This window comes from Macaca thibetana, chromosome 7 (assembly GCF_024542745.1).
Source record: "Macaca thibetana thibetana isolate TM-01 chromosome 7, ASM2454274v1, whole genome shotgun sequence".
NCBI lineage: Eukaryota > Metazoa > Chordata > Mammalia > Primates > Cercopithecidae > Macaca > Macaca thibetana.
In genome coordinates this window covers 134,017,197-134,031,334 of record NC_065584.1, presented here as the reverse complement: position 1 = coordinate 134,031,334, position 14,138 = coordinate 134,017,197, and the positions used below count along the sequence as shown (strand labels likewise).

Sequence of the window (14,138 nt, the reverse complement as noted above, 5' to 3'; positions counted from 1 at the left end):
TAACTGAAGCAGGATGGATGATGTCAACTAGGCAATGTGCTTAGCTTGCTTTATTGTTTAGTGACTCTTCAGTACTGAATGCTCTCTGGTGAGCACTGCATGCAATACAGAGACCTTTATAGTTCATGTACATATCTGACACAAGTATGTCCATTCGCATGCCTCTATTCTAGACTTTCTGTGCTTGATCTTCCAGTATTTATTGTTAAGGACAAATACCAGCTTGGCTACTTGGACTATTAAATTCTAGATGAGCTTTATATGCAACCAAAGAAGCCCTCTTTCTACAGAGCATTAGTGGCACTTGGCCATTCAATTCTGTTGTTCTTAAATGTACTATTTCCTTCATAAGTCTCAAATACCTGATACACTGCACTCGCTGGCACATTCTCTTCCATGGGTAAATCTTCTCATTTTACCACTAATAAAAGTTACCACCTTGAGCCATGGGCTTTTTTTGTTCCATGTGCCACATATGATGGGATCCTCACTGGAAGCTCAGATCACTCCTGCTAACAATTACCACAGGTTGAGTCCTCTAAAAAGAAATGTTGAGATGGAGTTTGGGGTATAAGACACCAGTCAGGGGAAGGGGAGGAAGCAGGATTGGGCAGAAGAAGAAATTAAGCTGTAACAGAGGGAGCTCTGGGGAAGGTTTTGCCTGACAGTGTAATAAATGAGGCTGAAGTAGCAAGGCCTTACATCTCCATTGAGTGCAGCCCTGACATCCAAGGTGAGGGTAACCTCAGGTGAAGCTTTTTCTATAGCTGTTGCAGATGAAGTGCTGATACTGGTGGATTTCTGTTCTCCACACTCCCTGCAGCTAATTAGCAAGTGCTTTCTAGAATGGGGAATCTAGGCAGCACATTTTCATATCTACCACAATGTCTAACCTATCTGCAAATACTAGCTCTACCTTCAAAATATATGCAGGATCTGAAATTTTCATTCTGTACCACTCGCCCATGATCACAACCCTTGTCCAGGCAAATATCATCTCTCAAATGGACTACTGAAATAGCATTCTAATTGATCTTCCTATTTTACTTCTCACCTGCAGTCTATTTTTCATATAGAAGCCAAATAATCCTTTAAAAATATAAGTCACATCTTGTCACTCCTTTGCTGAAATTCTCTGATGGCTTCCTATCTCATCACTCAGAGTAAAACCTTAACATCTTACCGTGGCTCCACACCACTATTACTCCCTATGATCTCATCTTCTATCATTTTTTCCTCCCACACACTGTTCCAAACTGCTGTTCTTGTTATTCCTCAAACATGCCAAGTATACTGCTGCCTCAGTACCTTTGTGTGTGTGTATATATATACACACATACTGTTCCCTATAATTAAAACATTATTCACTTACTTATTTGCATGGCTCACTCTCTCTCCATTTAGGTCTTTGCTCAATTTTACCTTATCACAGGCTTTCCCATCTGACCATGCTATTTAAATTGGCACCCTATTTCCTGCACCAGTCACTATCAGTTCCTTACTCTGCTTTACTTTCTTCTCAGCACTTACTAACTTGGCATGCTATAGCCATCACCTAGACAACAATATGACACATAGTATGCACCCAAAATTTTTTAGAATGGATGAATGAATGAATCCTGAAACCCTGAAACTTCCCTCTGCTGACTTTTTTTTTTTTTTTTTTTTTTTTTTTGAGACTGAGTCTCGCTCTGTCGCCCGGACTGGAATGCAATGGCACCATCTCGGCTCATTGCAACCTCTGTCTCCCAGGTTCTAAACGATTCTCCTGCTTCAGCCTCCTGAGTAGCTGGGATTACAGGCACGTGCCATCACGCCCAGCTAATTTTTGTATTTTTAGTAGAGACAGAGTTTCACCATGTTGGCCAGGCTGGTCTCATACTCCTGACCTCAGGCGATCCACCTGCCTTGGCCTCCCAAAGTGCTGGGATTACACGTGTGAACCACCACACCTGGCCTGCTGATTTCTGCTTAATGCTCTCTTTTTTGGTTTTTGGTTTCCTTCTCCACTTTACTGGAAAACATTCTTCAGTATTCTCCTAAACATCTTTAGCTCAAGAATATATGGGAGGTAATACTTTCGAGACCTTGTATGTCTTTATACTATATTCATACTTGATTGATTATATGACTAAAAATAGAATCCAAATAGAAAATTATTTTCACTTACAGTTCTAAAGGCATCACCCCATGTCTTCTAGTTTCCAATGCTGTTTTTAAGAAGTCCTTTAATATCCTGATTATTGGTCGATGTACGACCTATTTCTTCTGTTTGAAATCTTTTAGTATTTTCTATCTATAGTGTTCTGAAATTCCTTGACGATAAGCCTTAATGTACATCTTTTTTTTACTCTAATGACTTAATGTCCTCAATTTTAGAAATCACAAATGTTTTTTTCCATGCCTTTCCCATTCTCTCTGTTACACCTATTATTCAAATGAGGGACCTCTTAGATTGGCCCTAAATCTTAATTTTTTTTTCCTCCTATTTTCTTTGACTTTCTGAGAGATCTCTTCAAGTGAAAATAAACTTCAAGCTGGGGTCAGAAATGACCTTTCGAAAGAAAGCCAAAATAAGGCCTCGTTGTTGAACTAGCTAGTTAGTTTACACTAGTAATAGTGGCAGAATTGCTGAATAAAGAGTGAAGTCATAGTAAATTAATCAGCTAAGTGCTGGTATAAACATTACAGCACAAGTCAGTGAATTTTCTCCATCAAACAAAATATTCTATAATATATAATGAGATAAATATGATTCACTATAACTAACATATAAAATAAGATTATAATTGTCAGTGCCTCAAGGGAATACAAAAAATGTCATAATTAAAAATAATTCAGGCTGGGCGTGGCGGCTCAGGCCTGTTAATCCCAGCATTTTGGGAAGCCAACGCAGGATCACTTGAGGTCAGGAGTTCGAGACGAGGCTGGCCAATATGGCGAAACCCCATCTCTACTAAAAACACAAAAACTAGCTGGGTGTGGTGGCACAAGCCTGTGATCCCAGCTACTCGGGGGGCTGAGGCATGAGAATTGCTTGAACCTGGGAGGTGGAGGTTGTAGTGAGCCTAGATCACACCACTGCACTCCAGCCTGGGAGACAAAAGCGAGACTCTGTCTCAAAAATAAATAAATAATGATTTGGGGAGAAGCCCTTTGGCTCATCTCTGCAATCCAGCTAGAAACTCAATTTCATGATGACGATATGCAGTATATATAGAGCTTAATATACAGTGTATGAATACACTTTCATTCCATCTACCTAATACTCATTATTTTTTGTAAACTTACGTAGTTGGTATACAAATCTCCAACCTTCTCCTTTACAACCAAGGGTAATAGCTATTACAAGCTCTATTGTCTTTCCCCTTAAGGTTTTTAATTAAATAGAATGTAACATGCAGCCTATGGTTGCAATTACAACTTTTAACTAAGATTGGCCTTAGGTATTTGGAATTCAGAATTTTCTATTCTTATGCTATATTTTATCTTCAACTCTTATATTTAAATTTTATTTCAGCAATCGCTTTTTAAATTTCTGAGATCTTTTTATTGCTTGTTCTTATTCACACTCTCCTATTCTTGTTTTGTGAATACAATATACTCTCTCTTATTTTGAAGATAGTTGTTTTTTTGTTGCCATTATTCTCTGTCTACATCCTTTGGATTTTCTCCCCTCCTTTTCCTCTTTTTAATTTGAAGCATTTCACCAAGTGTCTAGTGATGTTTGGCTCTTATGTATGGGTGGTGATTTTTGGCTGGTGGCCTTCAATGTAGGGTCAGTGTTTGGCTAAAGTTTTCACTAGGGTCTTTCGATTGGCTTTACAAACCAACTAAACATAACAGTTTAGAGGCAAAAGAAAAAAAAGCAAGAGACAGAGACAGTATTTGGAGATGAAAAGTTGCTATAATTAATGCTTCCAGTAACATGGAAGACAAAAAAGGTACGTAATGCATTCATGGCATTTGGTGATATTCTGAGGCTCTTAAGTACCTTATCTATTATACTTAATAATAATCAACTTATTCTTTCAAAATAAGAAATGTTATGAAACAGACAAGCTCAAAATTAAGGCAATGGGTATGCAAATGGAACTGAAATGAAATACATAACCTAGGATATGCAGAACTGGAAAATAAAATGGTTTCTCATCAAATAAAATGTGATCATTAAAAACAGCCTAGTACAAAGACCAAATCAAGGGGACTGCCATTAACATGGCCTCAAAGAAAAGAACTAATAAAAGGTGTGGCCATTTACTCCTTTTTAAGACTTCTGAAGGGATTTAGGGGGACCTTCAGAATGAACCAAAAGGCTTCTAGAAAGATTAGAGAATGAGATGCTTGATATGCTTAAGATATACATGTTTCTACAAATGAAGTCATGAGTTCTTTGAGAATCTCCGGCTGACCTAGTTAGTCACTGCTTCTCTAAATCTCTCCTGCTGCGGCCTTCCAGACCTTTATGACCCCAGTAATTCTCACATTGGGGTGGGTAAACCTTTATTTACTAAACTTCTTTATTCATGTAATACTTGTAATGATGCTGCTTTTCTAACTAAATCCAGACTAAAACATCTGACGTCCCTAGAAAAGAGACCCTAAAGGAAATATATTCACTACTTTATTAAAGGTATAATCCAGGCTGGTAAGAGCGAGGAAGAAAGTAAGTGAGGATAGCAATAATGGGAGGCAAATGCAAATTGACAAATTACTGTGTAGCACTTGCTGCTGTTTCATGAAAAGCCATGAAGAGACGCTGCCAATTATGTGGCAAGTACACTTGCTGGGCCACACAGTACACTTCTGGACAGGCAAGATGAAAAGCAGTGTCTCTATACAGTCCATCAGAAGAAGAGCAATTTACCCAGCAGCTTTTTCTAGTCCATTGATCCAAGTTTATCAGCCAGTTAACTTCACAAACCCACCAGACCACATCACCTAGCCCTTTTAACAGTCACTGTGGCATGGGGTTTTTAAAGTCCAGAAGTGTTGGTATAGGCCAGGAATTCTGAACATATGGCTAACTGATCTCAAGCAGAGGAATCATACAAGCCTGCTGGTAATCTGTTACTATGTGAGGTGGTAGCTAAGGCAAAGCAAGTGGTCAAGAGCACAAGAAACACGAGACTGAGAATCTTCTAAGGTACTTGAAGATGATGATCTGATAATGCATCCAAAGACGAGGTATCTACAGCCACAATGCCACAATAAATAGCTATAAAACATTGGTGGCATAATAGACTCCTTGCTCACATATTTGGAATCAGGTAGGTGTCAGTCAGATGACTCTGCTGAACTTGGCTGGAATCACCCACATATCTTGGGTTTGGATGGCCATCAGCCAATCTAGACAGGATTCAGTGAGGGTGAGCAGGGCAACCTGGCTCTGCTCCATGGATGTCTCATCCTCCAGCAGGCTAACTCAGCCATGCATATTCTTATGTCAACAGCAGAAGCACAAGTGTAAGTAAAAATGCACTAAATCTCTGGATGCAGATGACCCAGAATCAGAGTGGGGGGAGTACTTCAAAGGAACCTGAAAAATGACCACGAATACAGGGAAGAATAAAGAATTAGGGCTATTGTTACATCTATCACAAAAAAAAAAAAAAAAAAAAAAAACCAAGACAAGTATAGTCAATTCATTGTTCTAACAGGTATTACTAACTTCTTTTGAAAAGAACCTGAGATTTTATCTGGCCTTAGCTGTAAATTAGCCTCTTATGAAGTACGTGGGTCATCCTTCTTATGCCAGCTGAGAGATGGAGGCAAATGAGTGATAGAATTGTTCTCTCTCGCTTTTTTTTCTTTTCCCTCTGAACTGTTATGTTTAGTTGGTTTGTAAAGCCAGTTAAATGCAATAGATTTTGGCTCAGGGAAGTCCAAATTTAGCCTAGAGAAATCCAACTTTGGCCCTGCTTAAATCAATTCAAGCCTTCCTCTATTCCCAGGGCCAAGTTCTAAACATGAAAAAAAATCTATTTTAATTCCATTCTTGTAAAATAACTGCTAAAATAAGCAAGCCAGTTAGTTTATTTGGCTAAGACTACAAGACTAATAATGTTCAAACCTTATATAATCCACATTCCTTTTTATAAATAGCATAATATAATGGTGGCCTTACTGAACCAAACCAAATCAGAAGTTCCAGATTCTAGAACAGGCTCTGCTACTAACTAGGTGTATGATCTATCAACAATTTACTTACCTCTTTAATTCTCAGTTGCCCCATGTATACTAGTAGGAATTGCTCTTAATTACAATATTCCAAATGTCCTATTTCCATGGGATGTTAATAGGTGCTACATATTCAAGTAAGTTTAAGATATATCAGCTTAAATAAAGTTCAAAATGTTTATTTCAGGACTTTTCAGAACCTTTAATATGTTTTGCCTTCTGAATCCCTGGGAGGGAAACAAAGTAATGTACAGCAAACTAATTTCACCAAGAACTCTTCCCCCCATAATACATGATGTGTCCCACTGTATAGACTTCAGGAAATGTGCTATTATTTCACCCAAACAAGTGAATTTATCAGAGTCCCCAAAAGAAATAGAAGGCAACTTCAAATGGGGACATTTAAGAAGACTGTAATAAAACAACTTCAGTATTACAAATGTATTAGCAGGGTTTAGGGAAAGCAACAAGTGGTAGTGAACTACCCTGGGGCTAGTCATAACTATAAGCTCTTACCAGCCCTAAGTGAAAAGGGGTAAAGGGAGGGAGCAGGAACTAAACCTAGTGAGGTAACTGGGATAACTGCTTGGGAACAGAAGGGATAGGATTCCTGATAGGGTACTATTTTGTAGAGGAACACAGTCAACTGATGATGACATGGCAGGAAAGGAGCCAGGGAAATAAATAACATCATTTCATTTTCCTCTCAACTTCTAGTCTCCCACTGGTGCTTCCCATTTGTTGAACCCAACCAAAAGCAAGAGAGCAAGGGAATCTACCTCACAGAGCAGGGAGCAGAATAGAAAAGAGCAGACAAAAGCTATTCAGTACAGTAGGGCTCTATTCAAAAGCCGCTAGGTCTAGGTGCATAAATGATGTCATCAGGACTCAGTCTTTCTCCACTCTGCTTTCGTTTGCTGACTTCATTCTAAATCAGGCTCTTTTCATCTGGCAGCAGAGATGGCCACTAGCAGCTGGGCTTCAATTATTCTTAGTTCGCAATTCCAAATAAAATAAAAAGAGTAAATATATATATATGACACTTACTATATTTCAGGTACTGCTGAAAGCCACTTAAGATATTAACTCAGTTAATTCCCAGTTAATCCTATAAGGTAGTTACTCAGTATCGCCTGCTTTGTACAAATGGAAGAAAATGACATGGCTGATAAGCAGAAAGGATGAGATTTAGATTCCGGTAGTCTAGCTCCAGAGTCTCTGCTTTTAACAACCTTAGGGCTTAAAGAAACAGCCCTAGACACTGGAACTCTAATTCTAGTTCTGCCTATGTTTGCTACTAACCTTAAGAAAAATCACTTATGACCTATTTTTCAGCCAGTAGATTGTAACCCCATTTACTTCTAAAGGTGGTCAAGAGTACAGGTGAAAAGATATAAAGATTTTGAAATAAATAGCTAATTAGATCTAACTGAATATATCTAATCACAGAGACATAACACACTATATTAAAATGTAGTAATGAAACTGAGGTTTCACTGAGCAAATAACTTCTGAAGTAAGTTTTTCTATCAACAGTATCTCTGAAAAATTCCCCTAGATACAATTTCCTTCCCTTTAAGAAATATGAAGTAATATATATAAAACTGGAATTTTTTCAAATGGTCTTACAGGCATTATATATGATTATTTCTTAAGAAAAAAACAAAGCACAAATATAAGTTTATTAATGTTAGCAAAATAAAAAGACATAAGTGGCTTGTTAAAAACTAATGTGTAAGTTTTGCTGTTTCCTTATCTCCAGAGCATTTGGCATTCTTGATCAACTGGTACATAAAAGAATAGAAAAATAAAAGATTGTCATATTGCCCTCTGTATTTCTCTTTTAATATATCAGTATGGTAGTCTACCAGAAAGTAGTAAATGGCTTCAATTGTAGAAAGGAAAGTATCTGGCTTTCCTTTTTGATGGCGCCAAAAGCAAGTTTTTCTTGTTTTCAACTCAACTTGTAACAACCCTGTCAAAAAAAAAAAAAAAAAAAAAAAAAAAAAAAAAAAAAAAAAAAAAAAGAAAGAAAGAAAAATATATAAATATGTCTTCTTAACCACAGGCTTGGTACAATAATAATAATTTCTCTTAATTATTCTAAGGATTTTTTTTTTTAAAGACTACAGTTAACTTCCTTAATCCCAGTTTGAAACAAGACATTTTCTTAAACACCTTAAGGTATATACAGAAGCAACATAAAACAAATAATAAAATCTTACACATGACAGTTATACTGAGTCTTAGACCAATGAATTAAAAGTAGTTAACATTTAAGATATTCATGTCTTCCAATCTTCTATGTATCAGCATCTTCAAAAATCTGAATCTCTGATAGGACTACATTCACTAATTTTCATTTCCTTGACAAACTGACTTTTTTGTTTGTTTAGAGATGAAGTCTCACTCTGTCACCCAGGCTAGACTGCAGCAGCATAATCATAGCTCACAGTTACCTCAAACTCTGGACTCAGTGATCCTCCCGTCTCAGCCTCCCAAGTAGCTGGGACTACATGTGCACACCACCATATCCAGCTAAGATTTTTTTTTTATTATTATTTTTTAGAGATCGTGTCTTGCTATGTTGCCCAGGTTGGTCTCAAAATCCTGGGCTCAAGTGATCCTCCTGCCTTGGCCTCTCAAAGTGCTGGGATTATAGGTATGAGCTACAGTGCTCAGTTTAAACTAATTTTTTGCTTGTTTGTTTGTTTGTTTGAGACGGAGTCTTGCTCAGTCACGCAGGCAGGAGTGCAGTGGCGTGATGTCAGCTCACTGCAAGCTTCGCCTCCTGGGTTCACACGCCATTCTCCTGCCTCAGCCTCCCAAGTAGCTGGGACTACAGAGGCCCGCCACCAGGCTGGGCTAATTTTTTGTATTTTTAGTAGAGATGGGTTTTCACTGTGTTGGCCAGGATGGTCTTGATCTCCTGACCTCATGATCCGCCCGCCTCAGCCTCCCCAAGTGCTGGGATTACAGCCTAAACTGACTTAAAATATCATTCTGAAATTCACTGAGAGATAGGCAGCTTAATGTTCCTTAATAGTGGTAAAAGTTTACTTCTTGATTATCACTTTCAGGCTATATTCATGAACAGAGTATCCTAAAGCTATGTTTTCTTTTGTTTGTTTGTTTGTTTTAGCTCTGTCACATGTATGCTGTAGAGCTCAATAACAGAGTCAGGTAGAATGTCTTGCTCTTGTACATTTAAAGAGGGAATAATTAATGCAATAACAGAATAGAACTCTCATCTGTTACAACTCAGCTGTCATCATACAAACCCAGAATGCTTTTAGCTCCTTAGGCCAGTAATTGGACTCATACTATATTTATTTTCTTGTTTTTGCAAATTTTATTTTAAAGTGAGAAATAAAAGAGAGAAGGTGGCATCAAAATTGGCCCAATGACCAACTAGAACTTCTAAGTCATTAATGATTTCCCACTGTCACATCCCACTTTTACTCAATGTAAAATGTAGCACAGACAAGAAATAATAAAAGAAACACAAAAATATTCAGAGATATGGAGATCAAATGACTGATAGGAGTTCGAGGAAGAGAGAACAAAGAGAATGGAAGAGAGGGAGTGGTTAAAGAGATAATGCCAATGACTTTTCCAGAAATTATTTTAAACTATAAAAAGCCACAGATACATGAAACATCATGTGTCTCAAGCAAGATAAACACAAACAAATCAGTGCCTAGATCTATTACATATTTATGTAACTGCAAAACACCAAAGATAAAGAGAAGATTTTAAAAGAAGTCATGGAGAAGAGACAGATCATATACAATGAAAAGGTAATTAGAATGACCAAAGACTTCCCATTGGCAACAACAGAATATTGAAGACACTAGAATAATATCTTCCAAGTGTCAAACAAACAAACAAACAAAAAACAGACTGGCAACCTAAAATTGTGAACCCAGCAGAACAACATATCAAGAAAAAAGTGACAAACATTAATAGACAAATGAAAACTGAACATATGGCAACAAGAGACCAAATTAAAGGAATTCCTAAAGGATATATTTGATAAAACACTGAGTAAAGAAAATGGTAAACATCTGTGCAAATCCAGAAAAATGTTGCCTGTATAAAACAAAAACAGTAATAGTAACTAATTTGTAGACTGACAATAAAGGACAGAACAAAAATAATGATATTAAGAATAACATTGTGAACCAGGAGGAGGCTGAATGAAGCTTCAGCATATGAAGTCCATACAATGTAAAAAAGGAGAGGTTAAACATTGTTTGGCTTTGAACTTTTTAAGTGATGTGGGCAATTCTCTAAAATAACTGAAATAGGAATAAAAATGGAATAAGAAAAAACCTCATTCAATCAAAAAAAGAAACAAAAATTATAAAAAAGCACAAATAGAAATAAAAATTAAGATGGTAGAAAGTAGATCCAATTACATCGATACTCACAGCAATTGTAAATAAACTAAACTTACTATTTAAAAGACATAGATTATCAGATTGAAACATGAGAAGAATGACCTCTACAATTAAATAATTGGGCTTCAATTAAATACTGCATTAGAGGTCTTAACATAGTAATAAAGAACAATAAATTAATTAGATGGATAAGAACTGGAAAGAAATGCAATTGGCATTACTTACACAGAAAATACAATAAAATCTCAGGCAAACAATTAGCCATATAGTATCTTGCAGAAGAGAAGGATTCAAACAAGACACAAACATATTGATAAATTCCACACTAAGAATTTTTTTCCTCAAAAGAAAACAAAGAAATTAAAAAGATGAACCACAAACTGCAAGAAGATATTTTACAACATTATCTATATTCTAGAATATATAAAGAATTTCTACAAATCAATTAAAACACTAGAAAAATGGGCATAGATATTTCACAGAATAGGACATGTATATGGCCAAACAAACAAACAATGTAATTCTCAATCCAATTAGTAATTAGAGAACGGTAAATGAAGATGACAATGGGACACCATTTTAAAATACTAGATTGGCAAAAATCAGACGTTTGATAATACCAAGGTAGGAGAGATTATGGATCAATGGAGAGCTTATACATTAATAATGGAAATATTCCTTTGTATGTCCACTTTGAAAAACAATTTGGCATTATCTTGTAAAGGTGAATATTCTCATACTCAACAACCCAGCAATGTGACTCCTAGGTATGTTTCCTAGAGGAGCTTGTATATGCACAAGAATGTGTGTAGTAGCATTATTTGTAATAGCAAAAACTAGAAATAACCGAAGTGTTTCATTAACAGGAAACCAGACAAACTGTAGTATATTCACAGATATTATTCAGCAGTGAAATCGAATAAACTACAGCTACAGTGATATGACAATATAGATAAACCCTAGAAACAAAATGTGACTTTAGAAAGCAAACCCCAAGAAAACAACACACAGGTTAAGATAAAGCAAAACTAAATTATATATAGTTTATGAAAACACTATATCTAAAAAAGATAATACTATAATCTAAAAAAGCATAATTCAGGAAAATAACTGTCAGGGGAAGAAGGGGAATGGTACAAGGGAGAACATGGGTAAATGGAAGTTAGAAATACTGGTGCTTGCCTTCTTAATTATTCATTATATCATTATGCTTTATAACTTAATGATATGTGTGAGTGTGTGTGTATATATATATTTCATATGTATCACAATTCATTTACAAATGTAAAACAGTTAAAAACAAACAAGCAAAACCTCTTTGTTTAGTGAAGGAACTGGAGCTTAAAGTCATGTTCCAGCCCAATTCTTTCCATTAGACTTAAAATACAATCTAATCATGTCAATGACAAGCTTAAAATTTTTTAATGATGCCACAGCACTATGGATAAAAGAACAAATGCCCAGGCATGCTGAATAAAATAAGATATTTATAATTTGAATTTCTCCAGTCTCTTTTACCATTCTCATATATGTATGCATTCTAGACCACATTAAATATTTCAGTTTCTTGAATGCAAAATATTTTTATACCCTAGTATTTCTAACAATCAGTAACTTTATAATAAAATTATAGTAAAAATCATAAACATTTTTTCTTGAGGGATTTTGCTCTGTTGCCCAGGCTGGAGTTCAGTGGCATGATCATAGCTCACCGCATCCTTGAACTCCTGGGCTCAAGCAATCCTCCTGCCTCAGTCTCCCAAGTACCTGAGACTGCAGGTACACACTACCACACCTTGCTAATTACTTTATTTTTTGTTGAGATGTAGGCCTTGCTATGTTGCCTAGGCTAGTCTAGAACTCCTGTGTTCAAATGATACTTCCACCTTCATCTCCCAAAGTGCTGGGATTACAGGAATGAGCCACTACATCTGGCTCAAAACTAGTAAAATATTTTAGCAGTAGAAACTTAAAGTAGATAATTACAAATGGCTTTTCCTTCCAAAAGTGCTGCCTCAGTTTCTTCAATTGCAAAGTGAGGATGACATCCTTTACCTCATATATTCGATGTGAGGATTGAATAAGTTAGTATAGGACACACCACTCACTGACACGAGGAGTGTAGTTTAGGCAATGCTTATAATGTGAACAAAGTTTTCACTTTAAAAGTTGTATCAATACAGTCAAACTGAAGGGAAAGAGCTGGCTAATTTTATAACAAATTTCAGTATAATGCCATTTAAATATAATCTGGACTCCCACCCAACAAAAAGAAACGATGTCTCCCCCTACATTCTGTCAAGGCTTCCTATGACAAATCTTCGTATCATTCTTCACTTGTAGGTTTAGGTTTACCTTTTGTGATTAAATTAGGCACTCTACCTTCAAATGTTTTGACATTGGTAGAACACACAGAGCTATTTTTCTGTAAAAATTTGGCAAAACAATATGGTTTTACATTGTTAAGGGGATTCCTAACCTCAGCATTCATATAAGATAATGGAAACATAATTTCCAGTACACCTGAGGGTTTAACTGAGGTTTAGACTTAGTTTGTTCAGATTAATCCCATGAAATGACAAAAAGTTTTAAAGCCTAAAGCCAACAATTTATAAAAACCATGGATTGTTTCTTATGGAAGTAACTTGGTTTATTCAGAAATTAGTATTTCACATATACAGAGGTTGTAAATATGTGTAGAGCCCTAATTGTTTCCTGTGGTGCAATGAGGAGCCACAAAGGATAGGGGTTGAAGTAGGTCATGCAGAAAATTTGCCTCTAGAAATCTGTTCCTTTTATGATTTTAAAGAGATTAAGAAGCCCCTTCAAAAATGTTTGATCTAGCACAGAACTGAAATATATGATACTTTCCATGTGAATTGGGAAGGAATAACAAAAATCTTTTGTACAAATCTGATTTTAGGCAAGCCAAATGTGGACACTCTGAAAAGAGATTTCGAATAATACCACAATAATTCCTTTTATAGTTTTGTCAACGGTTTTTATGTATGTATTTTCATTTGATCTTTTCAATTACCATATAAGGTAACTATAAAGAAAAATGGCTCAGAAAAATCTTCGAACTGGCAAGTAACCTGCTGCTGTAAACATCCACAGGAATGTGGCAGGCAGTGTTCCCTTTCTCTTTTTCAAAGAGCACAGCCTTAGGGCTTAGGCATTTGTCTTTCTATCAAACATCGGCAACAAAATTTCTTAAAGATCCTATGCTCCCTAGTACCTGCCCTTTACTCTCTCCCACACACATAAGACACAAAGTACACACAATTAGACTTTCAAAGCAACTTTACTAACGTATATGAAGATCTCAGATGCATAAACTACATAAATTAAGCTTGTTAAATCTAGCGTTGTCACTCGCTTCAGCTTGGAATTAATGAACACCAGTCAGACTCCAAAAAGTGTCAAAATGTTCTTTTCCAGATAATGCACATTTTTAACAATAGCCTGAGAGAAGCTCTCCCAGTTTGAAACAAACTGTTTTAGCAACTGCCTCATATCAACTGAACAGCTTTCTTGCCTTCTAATCATACATGG

General features: G+C 36.2%; 1 protein-coding gene across 3 annotated transcripts in view; it reads right to left on the bottom strand.

The window, feature by feature from the left end:
* Positions 1–1,622: 1,622 nt before the first annotated feature.
* The window catches only part of DTWD1 (DTW domain containing 1), a 35,431-nt gene continuing 22,915 nt past the window's right edge, over positions 1,623–14,138 (bottom strand). For all 3 annotated transcript variants that reach the window (XM_050797207.1, XM_050797209.1, XM_050797208.1), the window contains one exon: positions 1,623–8,155. In XM_050797207.1, the coding sequence (XP_050653164.1) occupies positions 7,908–8,155 (248 nt within the window). In that variant the 3' untranslated portion in view covers positions 1,623–7,907. The remainder of the gene's footprint in view (positions 8,156–14,138) is intronic.